Source organism: Leptinotarsa decemlineata, unplaced genomic scaffold (assembly GCF_025532065.1).
Source record: "Leptinotarsa decemlineata unplaced genomic scaffold, Ldec_3_MD MMD2_P_RNA_scaffold_12, whole genome shotgun sequence".
Taxonomy (NCBI): Eukaryota; Metazoa; Arthropoda; class Insecta; order Coleoptera; family Chrysomelidae; genus Leptinotarsa; species Leptinotarsa decemlineata.
The window spans coordinates 2,856,149-2,884,083 of NW_027412526.1; the positions used below are offsets into that span (position 1 = coordinate 2,856,149).

At 36.4% G+C, this 27,935-nt stretch overlaps 1 protein-coding gene across 2 annotated transcripts in view; it reads left to right on the forward strand.

Annotated features, from left to right (window-relative positions):
- mthl1 (adhesion G-protein coupled receptor methuselah-like 1) overlaps positions 1–27,935 on the forward strand; it is a 215,277-nt gene that overhangs the window by 183,814 nt on the left and 3,528 nt on the right. For both annotated transcript variants that reach the window (XM_074171733.1, XM_074171737.1), the window contains 2 exons: positions 14,159–14,297; positions 19,265–19,436. In XM_074171733.1, coding sequence (XP_074027834.1) covers positions 14,159–14,297; positions 19,265–19,436 — 311 coding nt within the window. The remainder of the gene's footprint in view (positions 1–14,158; positions 14,298–19,264; positions 19,437–27,935) is intronic.

Here is a 27,935-nt window from a genome sequence, read left to right on the forward strand (position 1 = left end):
CTCTATTCATCTCAGCCAATGGTAAGTGATGGCGTTCCATGTTAAAGCACAATATTTCCAGTTCAATTGCTGAGCAAGAACTGCATAGAATGTACAAACTCGACACTTTCAGATTATTCATTTTAGCCGAAAACCTACAGTTTGTAAAAAACTTGATGAAAGATTAGTTACCGTTTTTGCAGGCTTTGTTCAACCAATAGAAATCTACAGGGTGGTCGAGTGTACCAATTCAATCGAAATTAAACGACCTCATGCATTTATTTTTATGATATTTAGTATGTTATAAAAATATCCCTAGACTTTTCCGATGTGTGTACATACATATAGGTGAAGCTAATAAAATAGCTTGTTAATGTTAATAAAAACAAGAAACAATGGTTGGAAAAAACGTTCACATGAAATATGGAAGATTAAAAATGATCGGTATGGAAATCAATCAAACTGTAATAGGGTCTACCATTCAAAATATCCGCAATGATTTTTCTCTGTTGATTGGTATAGTTCAAGTCAACGATATAGTGCAACCTATCTTTCAACAGCTCCGCTTTAAAAATATAGTTAATAGCTAACTAATTTCGTTAGTCACTGATCATTTCCAATTATATAAAAATAATAATATGTAATATTTCATGTATATAGGTGAGTGGAAAGTAGGGATTCAAATAACAGGGTGATAATTGAATCAATCCTTCAAAAACACTTTACTAACTTTTTTCGAAAGCTTCTGATACTTCCTCTTCCACATTCTCTGTTTTACTATCACTGTGGTCATTTAAATTAATAATGAATTTATTTCCATCATTAATATGGAAATGTTCAATCTCCATCCTTTTCTACCAGTCTTCCTCTTTATCCAATTCTGAAGAGTTTTGTCACAGCAGCTCACGTTATGGCTGGAAGTATTCAATTTCTTCCTTGTGATTTCAGTTGTAGGAATTTCATTGCTTTTTTTGTTTTTTTTTTCAATGATTTTGTTAGATGAACATCTACGCATTGCGTTCATAAGGTTTGTTTTTGACTATTTTACGTACAGTTGAGAAAGGAATTTCGGTCAAATCTGATGTTGCTTGTAATAGTCTGTTTCTCTCGAAACCAAACTTGAGATATAGATTCTTATATACATTGAAATATACTCTCAGTGTGTCAGTTTTCAAATGCATCCGATTCTTATTCAGTGGTATCTCTTTTTCGCATTGTTCTCCATCGCTATCGGAATCACTATACTGTAAAAAGTCTGCGTTGTTATTACCATCGTTATTACTATTAGTACTTGTCCAAGGACAAGTACTATTTTTAAGTAATTATAATTGCACCAATATCGAATTTCAACACTCAGTTCGCAAAGCTATAGGAAAAATAGTATGTACTCGATTTCAATTGAGACACAAGATGATCGAGACACTTTTATATTTTCATAACTGTAAACAATAGTTGTTTACGAAAGCATATATAGAGTATTGTGTTTCACTGTTTCACTTCGATAATTTCTAGAAATTGTATTAAATTGCAAGATGAAACCGAAAACCTTGACGAAGTCGACATTTTCCCGCTAATCTGTCTCGGTGTCTTAACAAGCCAAATCCGCAGTTCTTTCGTCTTTACGCATTGTCAACAAAGTTGAACGTCATTCTTAGAAGTACCGATATAATGCTTCACGACAACTTATTTCATTTGATGACAATATTTTTCATTCTTAGAAATAAAACGACGTTGTGGCAAAGATCTGTTGAATCTGTTAAAATCTGTTTTTCCGTTATTCAGCTGTCGCTCTCTTACGAAAGACAATCCTCAAAAGCCGAAGGTTTAGCCGAGGATTAACGAGATCTTCACTTTTTAACATGCGATTCCGAGCCTCAGAAGAAATATTTAAATATAAAAAATATATAATATCGACGGCAAAAATGAATGTATGTTTCTTCTCTTGGGGTTTTTGAACGTCCCCAGAACTAGCTTTCGTTCAATGTCGATCATTTTATCAAACGCAGGCATCCACAATATTATTTTTCAAATCTTATTTCATCGTTTACATTTATATTTGCCTAGATTTTTGCACATGACATAATGAAGAAGATTTTCTAACGAATAAATAATATATAAATTTCCTTTTAAGTCTGTTTCAACTAGCTTTGCTAATTTAATTTGCTTGAGAAAACTTAATAAGGAAGTACGATTAATGTGAAAAATTATATGCAAGAGACAAATTCGAGTAGATTGACACTTTAGAAATGATGACAATGCGCAGGAGTAGGAAGTTTTTCATTGGATAATTGGAAAAGTGTGGGTTTAATTGGATTGAGCTCTTAATTCGAAAGAATGATAAGAAGTAGTTGTAGATTATTTCTTTGTTCACTGCAGGATTATTTAATATCAATGTTATAATATGCAACTTTAATCTACTGTGCAATTTTTGACATTGGAAGTATAGCAGGGAAGTATATACAGCAGGAAGTATATACAGGGTGGCCATCGAAAACCAAATTTCATTAATTTTCAAAAAACAGACAACAGATATAGGTTATAAATAAACAGATGAAAGCAAAATGATATCTATTATGTAAAATTGGAAAAGACATAATAAACTTATTGTAAATATTTACGAATGTTGAAAAATTTGAATATTATTGCTGTAAACCATTTCCTTAGATACGGACATCAAGTGATGCTTTTGAAGAATATTTATATTTAGACATAACTGAGATTAACCATTTCTGTACATAATTGTTAAGTAAAGATGTATCTAAATTTATGGGGATCTAAAAATTAATGGGGAAAAAAAGGCATTCGTCAAACTTTCCTTGGAACTAATAACTGAGAACTTTTGAATTCGAGTTTACTGTGTGAGTAGTTAGAAGGTTAACGATTCGAATGTTTCATCTGTATGCAGGATACCTTCATAATCATCAGTGAAAAAATGAAGGGCTTCATTATCTCATCAACTCAGATCCATAATTTGGTAGTCTAGACGTTTTTGAACCGGTACATTAACTGAAATAATTTTCGACTGCTTTTTTATTGAAAATTACACCTCATTATCGCCATGTTATCTTAATGAGGTGGTAAAGTGTATTCGAAGATAAAGCGATGTTTTGGTTAGTTGTTCTAAACACAGCTGTGTGTGTGTGTAAAGCCTCTCAGAAAGTAGGTACATATTAATAGACCACCTAAAAACAAAATGTATTTTTGTATTTAGATTTATGGGTACCTCAAAATGTATCCCATTGATTTTCACCTCTCTCAATCTTGGGAACCGAAAAAGTCGCAGGGGGTCAAATCTGGTGAATACGGTGGCTGAGGCATGTTTACGGTGTTGGTTTTGACCAAAAAATTGCGAACAAGAATTGACGAGTAAGTTCATTGTCGTGTTGCGCAAGCCATGAACTGTTTTTCCACAATACCGGACATTTTCTTCGTATTTCTTCTCGCAAGCGGCGCATAACTTCAATATAATACTCCTCATTGACCGTACAACCATGTAGCAAGAACTCCTGATGGACTACAGTGAGCAAACGTTGACATTTGGTCAAACTTGGCGTGCTTCTTTTGGTCTTGGCTCTTGGGCTCTTTCATTGGGATGATTTGACTTCAGTTACGGTGTCATAACCATATATATACCCATGATTTTTAGTCAATTTGGCTTCAGAAGAGGTAAATCAACCTCTGATGCAGTCAACTCTCTCACAAATTACATAAAAGATGCATTTGACAATAAAGATAAATATATTGGTGTATTCACTGATCTCACTTCGGCGTTTGATTGTTTGATTGTGTGAATCATAAAATCCTCTTATACAAATTATACTGGTATGATATTAGAGGGGTGTGCCTAAAGATGATAGAATCATACTTGACTGAGAGATTTCAAGTGGTACGATGCGAAGAATCTCGTAGTCAAAAAATGAAATTGATGATAGGAGTTCCTCAGGGCTCCATATTAGGACCACTTATCTTTCTTATATATTAATGATCTACCACATTTCTTGAATTCATCAGATACAAAGACTGCCATGTATGTCGATGATGCAACATTGAGCAGAGCAGTGGACGAACTTAAAACTTCTCAACATACCATGAATAATATCCTAGACAAAGCACGATCTTGGTTTGGATCAAATGAACTGATTTAAAATGAACAAAAAACACAAGTACTAACTTTTGAAACAAGAAACTCAAACCGGGCTGATGAAACTGCAGTTGAATTTTTAGGGGTTTATATTGACATACATTTATAACATATGTACCAGGCTGAGTAGGTCAACATATGCAATTAGAGCAGGGGTCTCCAAACTTTGAAGCCTTCGGGCCATAATGATTTTTTCAGTTTGTTCAAAGGGCCAATTTCTGCCCTTAACTATATTTCTAGACTAGGATAGTCGCAAAGTGCGTGACCAAAGCAAACTCACGCTTCTTTTGCATTTCGATTATTATTCTGTAGTGTGACACTTAACGGCATGTAGTGGCGAGTAGTGATACTATGTACTATCTTTTTCAGCTACCCGCTAGGTGGCATTAGGCGTAATTACATATTTGGAATTACCTCGTTGGTTCGAGAAAGTTCTGGTTCTAGCTAGTGTATTCCGATCACCTCGAGATGGCAGTAATAATTGCATATAAAAAGGCTAGCGGCGCAACTGCGAGCTAGTCTGCGTAGAAAAGGCGAAGGAAGCGAAACTGTCTATTGTGAAATAAAGTAACACCCGTCAATAAAAGTATTTTGATTTGACTTATTGTGTTGATGTGTGATTTGTTAGTATGGAAAAGAAGCGAAAAATCGACAGTGAATGCAGAACGTTCCAAGAAAAATGGAACTTTCAGTATTTTGTGATTGAGTCCAGTAATAGGGCGCTATGTTTAATTTGTAATGAAACCATAGCTGTTCTCAAAGACTATAACATTAAACGACACTATGATTCGAAACATCTTCAAAGTTACTCCAAGTATACAGGAAGTTTGCGGAAGGAAAAATTTGAAGCTTTGAAACGCGGACTCAAATCGCAGCAATCTTTGTTTACCAAAGCGAATACTGAACAAGAGTCTGCAACTCGCACCAGCTTTCGTGTGGCTCTTGAAATCGGAAAACGTGGCAAACCATTCACCGATGGAGAAATGATAAAAGAATGCTTGATTGCAGTAGCCGAAGAAATATGCCCCGAAAAGGTAAATTTATTTAAAAGTGTCAGTTTGTCAGCAAACACCGTGGCTCGGAGGGTGCAAGACATCTCAGAAAATATATCATCTCAACTGTCTGACAAAAATGGACATCATGAGTGGTTTTCTCTAGCATTAGATGAGTCAACGGATGTGTCAGATACTGCTCAGGTGTTGATTTTTATTCGCGGAGTAGATAAAAGCTATGAAGTGTATGAAGAACTTCTTGATATTGATAGTATTCACGGCACGACAACTGGGGCAGATATTTTTAAGGGAGTTGAAAATGCCATTAATAAGAAGAACCTTCGATGGAGAAATTTGAAATCTATAACAACTGATGGAGGCAAAAATATGTATGGTAAAAATAAAGGAGTGGTTGCACTTGTGTCAAAGGCTGTAGAAAATGATGGTGGTTCAAAACCATTAGTCTTACATTGTATCATTCATCAACAGTCCTTGTGCGGAAAATGTTTGGATATGTCTGAAGTTCTAAAACCAGTCATATCAGTTGTTAACTTCATCAGATCCACTGGGTTGAATCACCGGACAAATCATATGAACGAACTGAATTTGAGATTGCAAGGAGAAAATCAGCTTCTCCCTGATTTATACACCAATATCAAATCCTTCAGGCAGAAAATAATACTATTTCAATCGCAATTACGTAAAAAATGTTTCTCACATTTTGAAACATGTGAAATATTCAGCCACACTACAGAAACTGAATTTCCCGTCAATTTTGCAATCGAAACTTGCACTGCATATGCAATTGGCTAATTGCATATGCAGGAAATTTTCTGTGAAGATTCCTGCAGTGACGCCTGTCGGATATAATCCAACGCCCTTCGTGGTATTAGCCAGGGGAGTAGTTGTTTTCTGATAGGCGTCAGTCCATTCAACCCTCTGTGTAGGTATATCCGAGACTGGCTTGAACGTTTAAAGTTCATTTCTTTAGATTTGTTTACTGCCATTCTTCAAGCATATCCCAGCCCACTAACTAATAAGAAATGTAGATTCAAGTTCTACTTTGACCATTCCTATGCAATGTCCTGTTGTCAACTGGAAAGTAAAAATCTTGTCTTATCTGGATCGTCGTTGACGTTATTTTGCGTTATTATGCTTATGCGACGGATTTTTTCAGCAATTCAGGAACGAACTTGAATGCTACAGTCCACGTATAAGAACTAATTCACTGCATTTTAGTTTCATTTTTTTATCATTAGTTTTATCATTACGATTCAAAACGCCGATTCGGTCTATCCTCTGAAAACACTAAATATAGATTGTTGTTTCATAAATTGTTTTTAGTGGAAGTCAAAATAGAAACATCCTATCCTCATTTACCTCTCAAAATAGACGACATACTTAAAACACCTTTCGAATGTAACCCTTCAAACACGTGGGACAAGTACAAATCTGATTGAAGACATCCACCAAAAATGCCCTTTGATGTTGTCAAGTCTCCGTTCAAACACCGATTTTACGTCAAATTAAACATAAACATTGACAGTGGAATTAAAGCTAGCGATGATATATAGATCGGCTTCACGTCCTGTAAATTCCCGATACATGTTGACGAACGGGGAGCAGTTAAAGGTTTCTGGGTGTCATTAACTGCTTATTCACTGCTCATTGTGTCTAGTTAAAACAATATTAACATTTATCAGTCGGAGAAATATTTTGGTAAGAGAATGGAAAAGAATATAATTTATTCGTCATTAAAACGTCCACAATTACATTTCATTACATGACACTTATAAAATTTCATTAGACTAGTCAAACTTGAGCACTAGGCTATATCTAAAATATAAATAGATATAGTCGAAGTAACCTTCATTGTGAATACTTAAAGCTATCGGCATCTCAAAGGCCAAAAAAACCAATACATAGAAATAATGCCGCTGCGAACTAGTCCACGTGGACTGAAGAATTGGCGGTTCGAATTGGATAATTTTTACTAACCGAATTTTATGATTTGCTGAAGAGTCGTTAAATTAAATTTGAAGTCAAATTACGGTGACGAATGTGGGGATGAGTATCGCCGTTGTGTCGTCAATGTTCAGTTCAGGAACTGATCGCGATTTGAGTGTTGAAATTCGATATTCGTGCAGTTGTAATTGCTTAAAATTTTTGTTATCTGTTTAAAATGTGGCGTCCTTGGATAAGTACTAATAGTAATAACGAGTGTGATAACGACGCAGACTTTTTCCAGTATAGTGATTCCAATAGCGATGGCGAACAATGCGAAAAAGAGATACCAGTGAATAAGATTCGGATGCATTTGAATATTGAAACACTGAGAGTATGTTTCAATGTATACAAGAATCTACATCTCGAGTTTGGTTTCGAGGGAAACAAACTATTACAAGCAACATCAGATTTGACCGAAATTTCTTTCTCAACTGTACGTTAAATAGTCAAAAACAAACCTTATGAATGCAAGACGCGATCACCAAAACCTTCAGATGTTCATCTGATAAAATCATTGAGAAAAACAATATACTTACCTACGACTGTTACAAAAGCAATGAGATACCTACAATTGAAATCATAAGGAAGAAATTGAATACTTCTTGCCATAACGTGATCTGCTGTGACAAAACTCTTCAGAATAGGGAATATGCAGACAATTTTTTAATTTGTTTATTTCAATATTCACTTCATTTTGATATAGAAAAAAAAAAAACATAGCTGTAAGATTAGTAATTATTTTTTCATAAAATCTTAAAAATATTGGTTTAATTTGGCAAGTTCAAACACTCCTATTTCTCGCGCGCTTGAGGCGTGACGTCATAGGGCACGTCATGTCAGTTTATTGTTCACATTGAGAGTTAGTTTGATAGTTAACAAGGTGTTTTAGTTTAAATATCGCGTAATAATCATAGCGTACAGTCTTGATTTAGTCCTGTCCCACCGCCAAGCGTTACCCCTTCGTTTGTTGTAGTTATGGCACTTATACATTTTTGTGAAGTGAGCTTCATTTTTTTTTATATTTACGGCTACTACATATCTATACTTGCAGGGAAGAGTAAGTATGGACAGCTCTGGAGTAGACTACAGTTGTGTTACGTAAGCGTTAGATTCCACCAATCCTCACATAAATCCAAGGGGATCATGTCAAGTAACGCAGCGGGTCATTCTAAGGGACCACGTTTGCCTCTTCACTGATTTTGATGATTTTCAAGTATCCATTTTCGAATCATCTCGTCAATAAACAGGTACTCACCTCATCTTGCTGAAACCTAATATCAGTTGAAAACTCATTCGGATTTGACAATTTTCACAACCGATTGACAGGCAAAGATTCCTTAGAAGAACCCACTAGATCACCTGATATGACCCCTCTGGATGTTTAAAGGGGATTCGTAACAATTCATTTCAGTACATTTCAAAATGTACCTCAACACTTCGCAGAGTAGTTCAAAAGCGAGGAAAGCAATAGTGAAATAGTAAAACATAATGTAATTGAAGTAATGTTTCATTGTGATTTATGTTATCGAATAGAATACATTTTGAAGAATCGTACCACTTATTTATCATCAAAATGACTGACGTTTTTGCCTTAATATGTCTCTTGCAGTGGCGTACGGAACAGATATGGAAAAATTATGATAAAATATATAGAATCACAACCTTGAGAACAATGTTTTCGTTTTAATGCAGTGATATTCGTGAGAATTAAGTGCCTACTATTATGGAATTGTACTTTTTTTAATAACACAATGAATTTATTTAAGGTGCTTTCATCAGGGCATTTGTAGTCTACCAATTATTGTACATAGTATTTATCTGAGTATCTTTTCAAGTCAACTGGCAGTGTAAAACAACATCCTCTAGTTTACCTTTCAAATAGTATTTCTCCTCGCTATTTGGTTGATCTCTAGACGGGTTTACGTTCATATAAACCGTGTCTTCTGCCAAGTTTTTCGATTGACATTCAAGGAGCGGCATACATCAACATATTTTAACCGATGGTAATTAGCCGTCCAAATTGGCGCATCAAAATGAAGAGATCGTTGCTCCCGTTGGTGACCAAAACGATGAGCTGTGAGAGTTGTCCAGCATTCCAACGGTCTTTGTGTCTGGCAATACCTACGCAATTTCAAATTTAAGGAGAATAATGTATTAGTCCATTGAAAAGTTACATTTAGGGTTGCATTTTTCAGAGGACGCATTGTTTTTTTCATGTTTAGGGGGTTTAGATTCAAGTTCAAGTTTGTGAGGTCCCCCTGGTGGCCATCTTGGAACAGGGGGACATTATTTGTAGCAAATTGAATTGTCAACAACTTTATTCCCATTACTTCTTGTCGTAAAATAGAGAATACAGAAACAGAAATAACTGTAAATTTTTGAACAAATTTTCTTTTGGGCGGCATATTTTTTTTCTGGTTATCAAACAATAAAATGACATCCGAACAGTCTTATAGAAGGTTTTTCAACAAATAATTTTCACTACAAATTTGTTTGAGGGGATTTTTTATAGCTTGTCATGAGATGCTGTTGGATTTTTAGAAGATCACCATTTCTTGTATTATGACTGTGATCTGAAGCAGTCTTATCATATAATTTATTGTTTTGCCTATCAAATGAAATACATTCAAGAATGAAAATGGCTGGGGCTGTCAATATTTTTTGTCTATAAAGACGGGCCGGCAGATATCCGGAAATCCATATTGAAGATTAGCCTTATGATGCGTTTCTGTGCTATGAAGAAAAATCCCTTGCTCTGCCCCAAGCCATAATATTCAGACTTATATGAGGATAGGCCATGGCATAATATATGCTGAGTGAGCCAGTTTCATCCAAACATGATTTCAGCTGTTTTATGGCATAATATGCTCTATTTAACTTAGCACATATATAGTCCACCTGCCTATCCCAATTTAGATTGGCGTCTAGGTAGGCCCCTAAAAATTTTATTTCTTGAGAAGTTTTAATATCATAGCTAGAGTGTCGACCAATTGGAATATTTCTTCTGAAGTGGAAGTTAACTCATTTAGAATGAGCTTATTTCTTTGGCACCAGGTACTGAACTGATCAATAATATGTTCAGATTTTCTGATGAATTGCTCAGCATTATTGCCTGCTATAGTTATATCATCAGATATAGTTGTATCATCAGCAAACATTTTGACGTAGCCTCCCTTTATATGTCGAGGAAGATCATTAACATAGAGAAGAAACAGTAGAGGTCCTAGAACAGACCCCTGTGGCACCCCGAGTTTTACCGTCTTTAACTCAGATGTCGCTCCATTGCAGATTACAACCATTTCTCTGTTTGTCATATAGGATTGTACCACCATCCACCGTATCCGCCAGATTTGGCTCCCAGCGACTACTGGCTGTTCGCAGACCTCCAGCCGCGCTGGAATGATTGTGTGGCTCTTGATGGCGTTAACGTTGATAAATAAAGCCAATTTTGAACAAAACAACGCGTTTTCTTTCTTAGTCCCGGGACTTTCCAGTCCATGTCGAGTTGCTGTTAGATTAAGTCGCATCCTGCTCAATTTGAAGCAGTCAAAGTGAAGTTTCGGGTTTATTTCTCACGTGCATAGTACTTCAAGTATAACTGAGAGTTTTGCAAAAACTTTTGTCGAACTTGGCCCCTTTTCTGCAAGATTCCCTTGTGAGATACTCCGATACGTAGTTGTTTCATCTTTCTTGATGGAAATTGGAAAGTTCAGAGTTTTATACTGTATTTGAACTGCCATCACCCTATTTACAACATTGCTACCCCTTCAGGCCTAAAACAGTTTGATTATTAATCTGTTTTTCCCCCTTCTCTTTGTTACACTGCCAGTTTTGCGAGATGGATGAATTCATGAATGCGTTTCTAAGATATTAACATCAACAAAATTACCAGGCCGATTGAGCTGTTCCTGTAGCTCTGGGCAACTTTAAATTAGATTATGTTTCAATTTGAAACCCCCTCGAGTCACTTTATCGATAATTCATCTTTCCCGTTTGTCTGAGACCGAAAACAAATATTTTCTTTCGATAAGATACTATAAAGAAATGTAGGAACAACAGTATTATATGTTTAAATTTGCTTCAAACAGATAGTCCACTTCTAGTGTCATCAAATATTTCAAATAGATTCGATTCTGTTGAGAGATAGACGACTTGAATGATCTCTTTGTGACGATCTGAATATTTTTTAAGGCATGCTAGTTCAATATCATGTTCTTATTGCATGGTTGCCAATACTTGTGTACAACATGAATTACATTTGGATTGAAGGGGTTATATTTTTAGGAGTGATTAATTTTTTTGTATCAGATGGAGTAGTAGAAAGCCAAAAACTTTCTTTCCCAAAAAATGAATTACATGTAATCAAACTTTGGTGTAATAATAATCGTCTACAACTGAACGTATCCAAATGTAAAATAATATCAATTACAACAAAACGGCGAACTTGAATGTTCGATTATTCAATCAACAATACTACAATCAACCAGGAACATGAGATAAAAGATCTTGGTATAACATACGATAGTAAATTAACATTTACAATACATAAAAGGAATACGACTGCTGATGGCAATAGGATGCTTGGATTCATTTACAGAAATGGCGAAAACTTCAAAAGTATTGCCACCTTAAAATTGCTATATTTTGCGTATGCCAGATCTAAGATAGAGTATGGCTCTGTGTTATGAAATCCAGTTACGACTACCAAAAAACATCAATTGAGAACGTGCACAGGACGTTCCTAAAATACTTATGTCTAAAAGTTGATGGTCAATACCCCACGAGAGGCATCGATCATAACATTTTGTTGACACGATTTGAAATGACATCTTTGGAAAATAGGAGAGTTATACTCGGTATAAAATTTCTGCATAAATTACTAAACAACAATATTGACAGTACGGTTCTTTTATCCGAGATCAATTTCTTAGTACCAAGAAGTGAAGGTCGACACAATCTGAAACTCTATTGCGAAGCATCACGCACAAATGTTATGCTACGATCACCATTGAATTTTATGTGCAGTAGCTTCAATAAAATCTGTGAACATTGCGATATTAATTTTGACTCTCTGAACGTCTTGGTATCTTGTATCCACAATTACTTTTAATAATACTATAAATAACATTTGTGTCAGTACTGCTACATTACATGATTTGAAACTTTTTGTGTTATATACTCAATTTTTCATTCCTCTTTTGAAATTCTACTTATACGAATATTTTATATATACTTTATATATTTCATTATTTTTAGTATTTATTTCATATATACTCTGTAATGATAGCATTTCTGTAACTGAATACTCCTGTTGGAAATAAAAGGCTTTTTTTTATATGAACATGCGGGAATAGAGACAAGAATCAATATGTTATTAACTTCATTATTGAACATTATTTCATCGGATTCACTTGAAACTGCCTGATCGGTGCTTTATTGATACATGTTTCTATTCTGGGAAGCAGGTTTCTGTAAGATAACGTAAGATCCAGAAGGTAAACATGTCAGCGTGTTCAAAACCAAATTTTTAAGCATATACTGTTCTCTGAAATATCCTTCAACAACCGACGTATGCTTCCATCCACCAAGGCGCTTCAACGCCTTGACTAAGCTAAAATTTTCAATGGTTAAATATATTTTGACTTTTGAAATATTTTCATTTTAACCTCTCATGTACTTGACCAGATGACCAGTCTTATATCACTACTGTGTTCTTGAAAGATTGATGGATTCACAAGTCTGCAACAAAAAAACTATCAGGATGTTTTAAACTGATTTTCATGTATTGGGGTGTTCTGAAGATTAAAAAAACACTCAATACATTCAGAATGCAAAACTCAAAATTAAATTATAAAAAATGGTTTTTTGGGCTAACTTGAAGTCATAAATAAATAGGTTCATTTTTACTAAATTGATGGACGTAGCCGTTACTACGTGGTAGGAAATCATTATGAAGAAGAGAATCGAAATTTCCTACGTTTTTCACCACTTTTATTTGTAACTAACGTTACTGCAGTTCCGTCCTGGACATTTTCAAACTTATACATTAAACTAAAAATGATTGATTACAGTAGCCTTTATATAACCCCACTGTAGATAATAATAGAGGTACTTAGGTTAATTATCTAAGTATATTCTATACATTCCCAATTGGAACGGCAAATAAAATAAGAGTACAGTCATAAACATTTCTTGTCTGTGGCCCCTAGTCGTCCAGATAGTTAATAAACGTGCTATCAAATGAAGTTGAGGAATAAAGGCTCGGCTAGCTGGACTGGCTGAATACTAATTTTTTGTCCGTTTCACAATATTTCTTTATCAGTGCCGTATGTTCGAGGGGTAAGGTGAGGTAGTGAGTGGTTTTGCAAACCGATTTTTGAAAACTTTTTCTAGAGATCAATTACCCTAACACCAAACTGATATTTTTGGACTCGACGGCGCGTTTCGCTAATAAGGAGAAGCAAATTGATACTGAATCTAAAAACAAGGGTTAGCTGTTTATATACCTAAGGTTTTTTGGTCCGTTGTGGACTTTGTTTGTTAAATGATGATTATCTTAATTGATTTTTCGGTAATTAACTAGTGGAACCACCACCTGCAAATTAATTTGTCAACAATAGATTAAAAAGCGGACAAATTACCCATTTCTTGATTTCTGATTGTTTGATCTGAGGGTATATTAATCAGTAAGTGAATTTACGGCTTTGTTGTTGGCCATTATTATGGCCTATCTGTGTAATTATTTTAATTTCCCTAGCTAGATTGTTAGCAGACAAAGGCTAACAACCAAATTTGCTTAAAGTCGAAGACATAATTAATGCTTTTGGCGTACCCTGTATAATCAAACTTCACCAATGTGATTTCTTCTTCTCTTTTTTCATGGTTTTTGCTTCCCTTACGGCGCAGTAGACCAAACTTCATTTAATGAAGGATTCCATTGTTTTTCTATTCGACGAACCGCGTCAAAATTGACGGACTCGTAATCATCGATGATTTCGATTTCTGAATCTTTGTTCTGATCGTATTATTTCTTTTTCAGGCGATATCGAGAAAGTCACGTTCTTCTTCGGTCCCGTGGGTATTCTGGTCTTTGTCAATTTGTTGCTGTTTGGTCTCACGGCCAGAGAATTGACTTGCGGTCTGTGGAAGAGAGAGCTGGTCAAGTCTACAACTGAAAGGTAAGAATGCCGATGGTTTTTCTGGACATCACTAGGAAAATTAATATTTAGAAAAATTCGTTTCTCCCAACGGACCTACACATTAGGTTCTGGTAAATCTGATCTGATACAAAGCGTGTCTGCTTTTAGTCGTAAGCTGGATATCTTTGAAAAGGATATCGTTAAACAAGAATTTATTCATTTTTCGACAATCCTTGAATTTAAAAGGAAACCTCTGAAGAAGAAATTGCAGAGTTTGTTGAATTTCTGGCCGATCTCAAGAACGAATTTGCTACAAGATTCCAAGACTTTGCAGGGTTAGGCAAGCTATCTCCGTTTCTTAAATCTCCATTTGAAGTCGATGTAGCAGCAGAATGGACAGATGTAGCTGCCAAGTTGTTCAATCTGTCAAAGGCATCACTTCAAATAGAGATAATTGATTTGCAAGATGTGTCTTTGCAAATGTATAGAACGGTATCCACTGAAGAATTTTGCTCCAAACACGTCCCAGAAAAATATGAAAATTGTAAAAGACTAGCTATCAATTTGGCCACTATGTTTGGCTCAACATACATATATGTGAAACATCTTTCTTAAAGATGAATTTTTTGAAAAACAAATATCGTTTGAGATTGACAGACGCTCAGCTAGAAGACACACTTTGAATTTGCTGTTCCTGTCCAGAACCAAACTATAAAAAACTGGCTCAAGACCGTCGGTGTGGTTTCTCACATTAATAAATGTTTTGTATTACTTCTATAATTCAGAATGTAATTTGAAACCAAAATAATATGTAGCACTTTATATTTAATATTTTTTTTTCTGAACCTCGTTAAAATGTTCACACAGTATCCGGACCCCACCTAAAACTACTTCTCGAACCCTGGTCTAGAGTCTCTAGAGTGTTTTAAATTATAATTTTGGATCGTTACAAGTTTTATTGTTGGTGGTATGTAATGAATTCTTTAATTATTGATTTAATTTTAGAAATATATAGGTATCACAGTACTCTTGGGAAATTGTTATCCAAAACTTTGTCTCCTGCGTTAACTTCTTTCTAATGAATCGTTTCAAAGTCCGTGTGTGGCATTCCAAGTCCATTATTTATCGTAATTCGGATGAATAGTAATTAGTGGTTTAGAGTAATAAAATATCGATTAGTTGGATTTTTTTCGAGACTCGCATTCAGATTTATGCGTTAACAGGTCGTTTTTAATAATGCCTTCCTCTCATTAAAATTGTAGCGATTTCGTGTTTATGGTTACGCTCCGTAACTTTGAGATAGCCGTTTCTTTTCTGAAGGTTTAAAACGCATCTGCGCTCAGTAAGAGAGACAAGTAAGGTAACTAATCTATCGAGTACTTTGTTTATGTTCATAATTCTTTCAGTTTTAATGACCTCCTGTTTATGTACGGGCGGGAATTTATGGTGCAGTTGATCATTATTCGACGAGATTTATCGATCAGCGTATGATTTATTGTGCTGAAAAGGATTGCGTAGGTTGTTGGAATAGTTGTTTGAATTTTGGTTGCAGATTTGAATCGTATTGAAATCGGCTCGGAAAGTACTAATAAACCCTTTGGTTTCCATTACTTTTGAAGTGATAACTCCTCATGGGAGGGTAAACCGCTTCGTTACCTAACGCGTAACGGCGCAAGTTTGTCTGGCTTCCCTTTCTCTCAGGTATAGGTCAGCGGAAGGCAGGCTCCTCCTCTCTCGTCGTATAAACGCTCAGTGTTTAGTGTGCGTTAGACATATACTGTTGGAAGTATTATAAAAATATAACTGAGGATACACTATAAAAACGCACTTTTGTCTATTTTCCTCGATAGTTCTATATTTCTTGACTAGTTTCGGTCATTACACCATTTTCAAAACCCAAACTAGTCAACATATATAGAACTATCGTGGAAAATAGACAAAAGTATGTTTTTATAGTGTATCCTCAGTTAGATTTTCATAATACTGTCTACAGTATATGTCTAACGCACACTAAACACTGAGCGTGTGTACGACGAGAGAGGAAGAGCCTGCACAACACCGTAATCATGCTTCAGCCACCGTATTAATCAGATTTGGCCCCCCTCGACTTTTTCCTGTTCCCATGAAAGGACGGCGTTTCGGAGATAAAAACCGAATGAACAAATTCAAATTTTTTGAGAAAAGTGAAAATTCATCTTAATTTTTGATCTAACCTCGTATTCACCTTTTCCAAACTTATGAACTATTTCGGAATATTCATTCTCTTAACTTCGGTTTCGATATCAATGCAAAACTTTTCAATGAAAACTCATTGAACTCGCGATATTCCAAGATATTTTCAATAGTCAATCGACGACGGCTGTTTCGGACCTTCCGAATGCAACCGCGTTCCGTTTTTTTCCAAGAAGTGTTGTGCGTACACTAAAGCCGACTAAAAAGTTGCCGTTGGCCACCGCGACCGGTTAGAAGCCTATTATAGAGTTTTTTTCCTGCCGAGCTCCGTCCGTCGTCGATGTCCTCGAGAGTTTCAAAACGGTAGAAAAATACCCACCAAGAATGTTGCTAAGCCATTAAAATAGCCGTGTCGGGCTGCTTTTTAGCTAGGCCGTCGATGGAAATGGGAATACGATGAAAAACGAAGCTCAATAAGCGAGACAAGTTGGATTTCTCAGATTCCACTTACCTATATCTTTATAATTCTAGACCAGTTCTCAAACTTACTTTGTCTCACCCACTTCGAGAATCAATAATTTTCTAAGGGCCCCCCATTTTGTTCACTTTACTACATCGTAAAAATCACAATCGCAGCCATTATTTTATTAATTAAATTATGTGTGTCATGTGAAAATAAGACTTTCTGATGAGGGTAATGTAAAACACCATTTTTTAATATTAGGAAAACTTTTATTCATGTTATTAAAACAAACATTTCAATTTGAATTTTCAAACTAATCTAATGTGTAGGATGAATTTGATGAATTTTAACAAGTTTGTTAATATCAGGCTCGATTTTACTCAAAAACAGCCGTAAGTCACCGCGTTCGGTAATCTGCAACCAATTTTTAGTTAGCAACGTTGCCACTGCACTAAATCCACGTTCACACAAATACGATGATGGGAATGGTATCAAAAATTGTTGAACGATGGATTGGCTCTTGTAGCCAAAATTCTTGGTATCCACTTTTGAATTTTATTTTTATTTCCTCCTTCGTTATCAGTTCTATGAGTTCTTCCAGCTGGGGTGATCCTGCTGTGTTGACATTTGAAAAAGAATCCAACACCCAGTTCGGTATTTCCTATTTTAAAATGTCATGGAATCGTTATGCGAAAGCATTGTGGAGGTTCTCCAGATGTTGGCAGTAAACAAGCAAGTCGTCGTTGTTGAAGAATACTGCTGACAAATTAGGGAAATTGCGAAACTCACGTCTGCCGATATTATTCTTGTATAAGAGCACTTTGGCTACAAAAGCAGCAATGACATTTGTTTTTTAATCAAATTCAAGTCGTCACCTTGAAGTTGGAGATTGACATCATTAAATAATTTATAGAGGTATGTCACGTACGCAATATCATTCTTTGAAGTGATGAGGTTGTCGTGCAATTCTTCGTCTTCGTTCTCCAAGAACTCTATTACAGAGTCAAATAGATTGTAAAATCGAGTCAGACAGTTACCTCTTGATAACCAACGCACTTCTGTGTGAAATAGCAATCGGTTGAAATCTTCATCATTAGCAACACGAAGCTGATTAAATAATCTGTCATTTAAAGAGCTGTTTCGGATTTTATTGACTGCTTTGATGATATATTGCAGTGATTGAGAGAGGCGCTCCCTCAAATTTTTCTCAACCAAATGTTGCCTATAAATGACGCAATTTACAGCGAGCACATCTGGAATGTTATTTTTTAAGTACGCTATGATATCTTTGTGACATCCTGTCATAGCCGGAGCGCCATTCGTAGCAGCTGATATAAAATTCTTCAGTGGAATTCCTTTCTCATCACAACATTGTTCCAGTGTATTATATATGGTTACTCCTTTTGTATCCGTCTCTAAATTTCTGGCAAATGGTAGTTCTTGATATATTTTCTCATTTTTAATAAACCACACGTATGACAACAACAATGCTTCATTGGTTGGTAAAGTGGACTCATCTAACTGAATGTTTTCAGCCATCTCATCAATTCGTCTTTGCACGGAACTATTGCTCAAAGGAATATTTCCGATAATAGCTGCGCGTTGGTTTATGGAACACAGTAATTATTACTTCTTTTATTGCCGGTTAAATTGAATCCTCTCCAATAGTGTGAGGTTTACCGGCTCGAGCAATTAGCAAGGAGATATTGTAGGAGGCTCGGAGTCCGTCGTCGTCTTGCTTACAAGCCGCTGAAAAAAAATTTGGCACAGACAGCGGTCGGGCCTGGTACTTTCGAGAATGGAGACTAGAAACTTCTCGCTTCGCTATATGCTCTAGATTTACAGTGCTTAGTTTTGAAAAAAAATGAGCTTGAATTGAAAAGATCATTTTTGAGATTTTGCCTTTTCTTCAAGATAATTAAAAAAGTATCAATGATACGGAAAATATATCTATATGTTTTCATTAATGCTGCAGTATACCCACCATTGTTTTCATTTTTCAAATGCTACGAAGCGAAATACCGTCTGAAAAAGTGGGTTTGACAACAAAGATACAACAAAGATAGTTTGACAACTATCGGACAGGAAATAGTTACTGTCTAGTCCCCTAGATGGCGTTACACGAGGAAACGCGCGTTAAGCGTAAAGGAGCGGTAAAGCAACGCCCACAAGGGGGCGTTATCGCCCACTTTGAGAAAGACTATTCTAGACAGACGGAGTAATTACTACACTTGCTGAGAAGTCTCGGGCCTAACACATAGATGTTATTGCATTCATCGCTTTGACTAACCTTCAAAAGGAAGCTGTTGAAATTTTATGATAATCTATGTATTCACTAATATTTCGCTTATGTATTCAATTTTTTTTTCAGGGCTGCATTAGGACGAGTTTGCATGAAGTTAGTAGTGGTTATGGGTGTGAATTGGATATGGGATTTGCTATCTGTAGCTGTGGGAGGACCCAACGAATTCTGGTATGTGACGGACTTCATGAACAGCATTCACGGGGTGTACATCTTCATTGTTGTCGGATGCCAACCACAGGTATGAACTCTGAATTTATCATTAGTTTCAACTGATTTTCAGACGAGGCTTGAAATAATTTAGGTACCCCAGTGACTCTGTGATTATCTCTCTGACCATCTGCAAATCCTTGCAATCCTCTACGCGTAGTACCTCAGGGAAGTGTTTTGGGCCCTGTACTATTCATAATTTACGCGAATGGATTCATTTCTTTCACAACCGTAACTTCCCCAACTTGTTTGCGGACGATACCTTGTTGTCGATGTCAGATACTAACTTACAAGTGACAGTCATCTCTTTAGAGCAAATCTGCTCTTATTTAAACCAAATTGGACCTCTTGAAATTGCCGATTTTTGGTAAGATTTTCTCAACTCACTGTAAACAAAACAAATATCATTTGTTTGGAGGTGATTTACAATGTTTCATGATGGGTTTCATTAGTTCGGGCTTCCATTATCTAAAAGTATATCAGATGATTTGGAATCCCTTTCAGAACCAATACAAATAGAACAATTAAACAAAAAATGAAACTAGACTGAGCTAGACGGCTTCCTGAAACACATCAACAGCGTAAGACCTTACATTCTCCTTTACACTTTGTGATAATGGGGGAGGCCAGGATGGGCCAATTTAGACTGGAAAACTCACTGAACTACAAAAGATAGGACCGAACATAAATTTTGGAACAAGTGGTGGAGCACATATTGAATATGTGCACGGACCATATGACACCGAAGTACATCTTTAACACAAACTCCACGGCTAAAGTCGTAAGCCGTGAAAAGTGGAAGACCATTGGTCATCCCGAAAACATGTTTAGAAAAAACACCTGGAATACAGATGGATTGAAGACCAAACATGGAACGGGAGCTGGAAGATACCGAGCGGATAGAAATCTAAACTACAGCTATCCGCTAGGACTATACACATCCGTCTTTCAGGCGGAAGTGTATGCTTGCAGTGTGCAAGGCTTATTAAATTGAGACCTCAAAGAAATGAGCGGATCAATATTTTTACAGACAGCAAGAGCGCATTAGGGGCTCTGACAAACCCGGAGGTGACATCAAAACTGGTCTGGGAATGCCATGAAGGACTAAATGAACTTGCAAACAGGAACAAATTAACTTTGTACTGGGTGCCAGGGCATTCAGAAATCACAGGTAATGATAAAGCTGATGAATGCGCTAGACGCGGATCATCAACTTCATATATAGGTCCTGAACCAGCTCTGGGGGTACCAAAATCATTAGTATGAATCTAGATTAGGACATGAACCAATGAGAAGCACACAGAGTACTGGACAAAAGTATCTGGCAAAAACACAGTAGACCTTACATTACCTTACATTACTTTCACAATGGAGAAGGAAGTGCATAACGAATTGCCATTCTTAGGAGTCTTGGTGAAGAAGACCGACACTAAGTGGGAAACATTTGTATACCGAAAACCGGACTCACACGGGACAGTATCTGAACCACGAATCCAACCACCATCAATCGACTGAAGGAGGAATCATCAAAACTCTATTAGACCGTGCTCTCGGGCTCTGTTATACGAAGGAAGGTCTCGAGAAGGAACTAGACATTATCAAAAATGATCTTCAACGCAATGGCTACTCCAAAGCGATGGTGGGACAGACTTTGGCTGAAAGACAGCAGGAGCTTCGCAAGGAAGAGAAGCCGTCACAACCAGTGCTTGCACTTCCCTACATCAGAGGATTATGGGAAAGGATAAGAAGAATTGGGTCCAAGAACAAGATCAGAACCTGCTTCAGATCCGGAAACCGGGCCACCAAACGCGGACTGCGATTCCAAGAATTGCATTTACCGGATACCCTGTGAGTGCGGAAAATCCTATATTGGTGAAACTAAGAGGCCATTGAAAGTTCACATTACCGAGCACAAGAAATAGCAGAGCATGTTTGGACCCATCAACATAACATCGAGTGGTCCCAAGCTGAGATCATATACAGGGAGGAACACTGGTTCAGGAGGAAATTCAAAGACACCACATACATGTTGTCCAACAGTGTATTCAGCCAAACTAGCGTAGAGATACGTAACATATGGAAACCCATAATCAAGCGAAAAATGCCCAACTCCCGCCAAACGGGAGATAAGTGAAAGCACTCGAATGACACATGACAGTAGTGTGCTACTTCCCGAAAAATAAAAAGTCTCCCATTGTATCAACAAGGTGATAACTACCACAACCTGTCCCTGAGATGATTTAAAGTTACCAGCTAAATTGTTGCCAATGATCATTTCATGAAAGTTTTACGATTTCATTACAAATTCCGTTTTAATTTTCACAGCTGTATGAGTATCCGAATCTTTATCTTCATCTATAAAATACTCCTGAAAAAAGTTACTTGTTTGGGTTTCAATAATGTTTTTATAAACCTGTTGAAATCATACTTAAATAATAGAAAACGGTGTGTCTCACACAAGGGATTTCGCTCACTTAACCATATTGCAACCAGTGGAGTCCCCCAAGGTTCGAACTTGGGGCCATTGTATTCTTGATATTCATTAATGGTATCTGCGAGACAATAGATTGCGAGACAATAAATTGATGCCTGCAGATGATTCAAAATTATATGTTTCTGTTTCTAATTTGGATGATTGTATTATACTACAGAAACAAATTAACTCTTTACATGATTGGTGTTTGAAAAGTCACCTTTTTTTAAATATTTCTATTGATTTTCACTAGAAAATCCAATGCTGTTTTTACCCATACACAATTGATAATAGAATTATTGAACATATTGATAATATTAGAGACTTAGGAGTTCAGTTCGACAATCCGCTTACATTTAACTCTCACATAAACGAAATTACTGAATCAGCATATCGTAAATATGATTTCATCTTTAGAAATTGTAGTAATTTTAATGATATCACTGCACTCTCATCTATTTTCTTCAGTCTAGTAAGGTCTAAACTAGAATATGGATAATCTTGGAATCCCATTTATAGTCAATCCTCAATAACCATCGAGAGAGCCCAAAAAAGGTTCTAAAATTTGTATGCTTCAAGGTTGATGGAGTTTATCCTACAAGAGAATCTGTATACAGGGCTTTTCATGATGAGCGTTAATTATCCGTTTCTGACAAACTATTTAACGTATCAACCTGAAAATTTCACAGTATGCATAAATCAATATGACCTACACGCCTGAAATATTTCAGACGAAGCGGCGTTGTCGCTTCTACTATAAAGTAGCGGCTTCTTTGATTTTTCAAATGGAACACCCCGTATATATTATCATATTATGATTCATTATCACTTTGTCAACAAATTCATATACTATTTCCCTATATCTATCTATTACCGTTTAGAAGATATAAATTTATTTCGATATTTTTTTTACCAAACATGAACTTTTATAAATGCTGATAATCTTGAACTCTCTTGCACTAAAACGATCAAATTTGAAATGGAGTGGAGTGATACTATGAGGATCTTCACTCCGAGTCATATTTTCATTTGCCTCATACAGGGTCTTCAAAAAATGCAGATACTTTGATCTCATGAAAAAATCAGTGGAACTCAAGTCAGACTTTCGTTGGTGGTTTTGACTGATTGTGATAGCTACCAATTATAATAGAATAATGTTAAGATTAGGTTACAGTAATGAAGATTTCTTGAATTCATTAATAATTTATGGTGAGATAGAATTGCAAGTAGAACATGCCGAGTATTTCATGAAAGATATCCACAACTTTCGAAGCCGAATAATAATGTGATAAATCGACTACTAGAAAACTGTAGGTTGAATGGAACCTTCCGTTCAAAAATCATTCGTAAGAAGACTGAAGTGGATGATGATGACAATGGTATAACAGTTTTGGAATACTTTCATGCATTTCCAAATGCTTCTCTGCACGAGGCTGAAAGGGAGATAGGTATACCCTACGTGACAATTTGTCGAATTCTTAATAAGCATAAATGGCATCCCTATAAGTTCTACTGTGTCCAACATTTGAAAGAGACTGATTTACCTCATAGAGTGGAATTCTTTGAATGGTTACTTATCAAGACTCAAGAAGATGAACATTTTCTTGGCAATATCACATGGACAGATGAGGCCAAGTTCACAAAAAATGGAGAAAAAGAGAACGTGTATGGTACCAAATGGATGGTGCTCCACCCCATAATTCTCATTCAGTCAGCGAAGCTTTAACCGAAATCTTCGAAGACAGATGGATTGGTAATAATGGACCTTTTCGTTGGCCTCCTAGAACACCAGATGGCAATCCTTTAGATTATTTCGTGTGGGGTTTCATTAAATATATGGTTTACTCTACTCCAATAACAACAATGGAAGATATGAAATCGAGAGTTATAACTGCTTTCAATAGTTTGACTCCAGATTTGATCAGAAGCGCTACACATGACAATCTTTTGAAGAGATTACATGTTTGTTTAAGTAGAGGTGGAGATGTGTTTGAACATATTCTGAAATACACTGACTATTAAATTAACTCATTAATTTATGGGTTTATTATTTTCAGTTCATATTTCAGCGTTAATAAAACCATTGTTTGAAGAGAAGTTTCATTCGATGGTTGAGGAGTATTTTAATAATTATCTTTTCATTGTATTATCTGTGACTAATTGAGAAACATCAAACGAAATCTGTTTTACAAAAATGAGTGATGAACAAGGAAACCATGTCAATTTTCGTTTGAAACAGTTTATCTCGAAAACGGTTCAAAAAAGAAATAGTATTATCTGAACAAAGTTAATCTGAAATTGGATGTAGAGCTCAAAAATTTTGAAATATACAGGGTGTTCCATTTGAAAAAATTGAGTTCCACTCATTTTTTCATGAGATCAAAGTATCTGCATTTTTTGAAGACCCTGTATGAGGCAAATGAAAATATGACACGGAGTGAAGATCCTCATAGTATCACTCCACTCAGTTTCAAATTTGATCGTTTTAGTGCAAGAGAGTTCAAGATTATCAGCATTTATAAAAGTTCATGTTTGGTAAAAAAATATCGAAATTAATTTATATCTTCTAAACGGTAATAGATAGGTATAGGGAAATAGTATATGAATTTATTGACAAAGTGATGATGAATCATAATATGATATTATATACGGGGTCTTCCATTTGAAAAATCAAAGAAGCCGCTACTTGATAGTAGAAGCGACAACGCCGCTTCGTCTAAAATATTTTAGGCGTGTAGGTCATATTGACTTATGCATACTGTGGAATTTTCAGGTTGATCCGTTGAATAGTTTGCCAGAAACGGCTAATTAACGCTCATCATGAAAAGCCCTGTATATTAATACACTACGCAGATTCGATTTCGTATCTTTGTAAAAGGAAAGAAATAAAGCATCCATAATATTTCTGCATGAGCTATTGAATGGTTGACTCCTGTACTATTATCACAAAGAAATTTTAATGTGCCGAGATTGAAGTCTAGATCAAATATCACTTTTAAGTGCAAAAGAGCTCAAACAAATATTATGTCTGAAGCTCCAATTGATGTGATGTGTTCAAAAGCTGACAAATTATCAAATATGTGTGACACTGCAGTAAAAGTGAATTAATAAATCAATCTCGAGCACATCTATAAGCAATTTGGGAATCAATCATGAATGTAATCTTTTTCTTTTTATCTTGTACGAGGTTGCCTTTTATATTTCAGGATTAGAGAACAAAAACAAATATTAATAATCGAAAATCACTTTTATTGTTTATCAAAATATTCCCCATGAAGATCTATACACTTTTGCATGCGTTTGAACCAATTGTCGAAGCACTTTTGCCACTCTGATTGAGGTATCTCCAAAACATGCATTCTGAATGCAGCAAACCGCTTCTTTTGGTGTCGAAAAACGTTCACCTCTCAGTTTGTTTTTTACGTGCGGGAATAAAAAGAAGTCATTCGGTGCCAAGTCAGGACTACACGGCGGATTACTCATCAAACCGATGTTTTGGCTGCTCAAAATGCAGTTGTTTGAGCCGATGTGTGAGAGCTCGCATTGTCGCGGTGAAGAGTGATCCGTCTTCGGTGGTTGGTTTTCCTGATTTCTTGGAAGACAACTGGCAAACAAATGGTTGTGTACCACTCAGAATTGACTGTACTGCGTTGTTCTAGTGGTACGGTTGCGACATGCCCAGTTTTTCCGAAAAAACAGGCGACCATTTGCTTGGAAGTGCTTCATGCGCGAACAACTTTTGTTGGATTTGGCTTCAAACACCTATACAGTCGCCTGCTGTTGACTTTCGAGCTCATATGCGTAAATCCACGATCCATCACCTGTCACGATGTCATAGACGTGTTTCGAAGCACCGCGATCGTATTTTTTGAGCATTCCTTCGACCAATCGCCACGAGCCTTTTTTTGAGTGATTGACAAATTGTGTGGGATCCAACGCGAACAAATTTTTTTGACAGCCAAATGTTAATGCAATATTGAATGTATGTTGATCCCACTAAAGCCTAAGGTTGTCTCAATCTCACGGAAGGTCACATGACGATCTTGCAATATCAGTTCTCGCACAGCATCAATGGTTTTTGGAACAACAACTGATTTTGAACGACCTTCACGAAATTCGTCCAGGAGTGAACTACAACCACGAAGGAATTCGCCATACCATCAATAAACATTGGTCCTTGATGGAGTTCATCGCCAAAAATTGAATTAAGATCATCCTTGCAGTTCCATTTTTTGGCCGAGATGAATCTTTTAAATTACTGTGAACAACACAAATAGCGTTCGTATGTCAAAACGTTTTGAGTACGTACAAGCTTTAAAATGTCCAACTTTACGACAGAGCTGTCAGTTGTCAGATTGCAACACTAGGGTTGCCAAATCCCGAAATATAAAAGGCAACCTATCGTATCCATGTCATCTTCTGAATGTTGTAATACTGTTAATATACTTCTAATTATATTGTATTTGCTATCAAATCTAAAGCAAATGGAACTTCAAACGTTCAAGCCAGTCTCTATATACCTACACAGTAGGTTTAATGGACTGACGCCTATCAGAAAACAACTACTCCCCTGGCTAATACCACGAAGGGCGTTGGATTATATCAGACAGGCGTCAGTGCAGGAATCTTCACAGAAAATGTCCTGCATATGCAATTGGCAATACAACTGAAAGTGTGTCTGTGTCTGTGAAGATTCCTGCACTGACGCCTGTCTGATATAATCCAACGCCCTTCGTGGTATTAGCCAGGGGAGTAGTTGTTTTCTGATAGGCGTCAGTCCATTAAACCTACTGTGTAGGTATATAAAGACTGGCTTGAACGTTTGAAGTTCCATTTGCTTTAGATTTGTTTACTGCCAGTCTTCAAGCATAGCCCATTGACTAATAAGAAAGTTTTTATTCCTTATTTAGAGGAATCGGGCAAATTACGGATGTGCAGTTGGTTAGTACCTCGTCCACTAGATGGAGTGACATGATTGATGTTCGCTCCAACTTCGGAAGAGGAATGAAATACTCTGAAAGAATTCCGATTTTCAATTGTGGAATATCATTGACTTTAGGTCGATGATGGTCACTATCTTGCACTGATGAGTGGCTAATAAGCCCGAAACCGGTCTGCAAGTGTGCCCGTTCCATAATTGAAGGTCGACTCTTTCAGTTGTATTGCCAATTGCATATGCAGGACATTTTCTGTGAAGATTCCTGCACTGACGCCTGTCTGATATAATCCAACGCCCTTCGTGGTATTAGCCAGGGGAGTAGTTGTTTTCTGATAGGCGTCAGTCCATTAAACCTACTGTGTAGGTATATAGAGACTGGCTTGAACGTTTGAAGTTCCATTTGCTTTAGATTTGTTTATTGCCAGTCTTCAAGCATAGCCCATTGACTAATAAGAAAGTTTTTATTCCTTATTTAGAGGAATCGGGCAAATTACGGATGTGCAGTTGGTTAGTACCTCGTCCACTAGATGGAGTGACATGATTGATGTTCGCTCCAACTTCGGAAGAGGAATGAAATACTCTGAAAGAATTCCGATTTTCAATTGTGGAATATCATTGACTTTAGGTCGATGATGGTCACTATCTTGCACTGATGAGTGGCTAATAAGCCCGAAACCGGTCTGCAAGTGTGCCCGTTCCATAATTGAAGGTCGACTCTTTCAGTTGTATTGCCAATTGCATATGCAGGACATTTTCTGTGAAGATTCCTGCACTGACGCCTGTCTGATATAATCCAACGCCCTTCGTGGTATTAGCCAGGGGAGTAGTTGTTTTCTGATAGGCGTCAGTCCATTAAACCTACTGTGTAGGTATATAGAGACTGGCTTGAACGTTTGAAGTTCCATTTGCTTTAGATTTGAATTAAGATCATCCTTGCAGTTCCATTTTTGGGCCGAGATGAATCTTTTAAATTACTGTGAACAACACAAATAGCGTTCGTATGTCAAAACGTTTTGAGTACGTACAAGCTTTAAAATGTCCAACTTTACGACAGAGCTGTCAGTTGTCAGATTGCAACACTAGGGTTGCCAAATCCCGAAACATAAAAGGCAACCTAT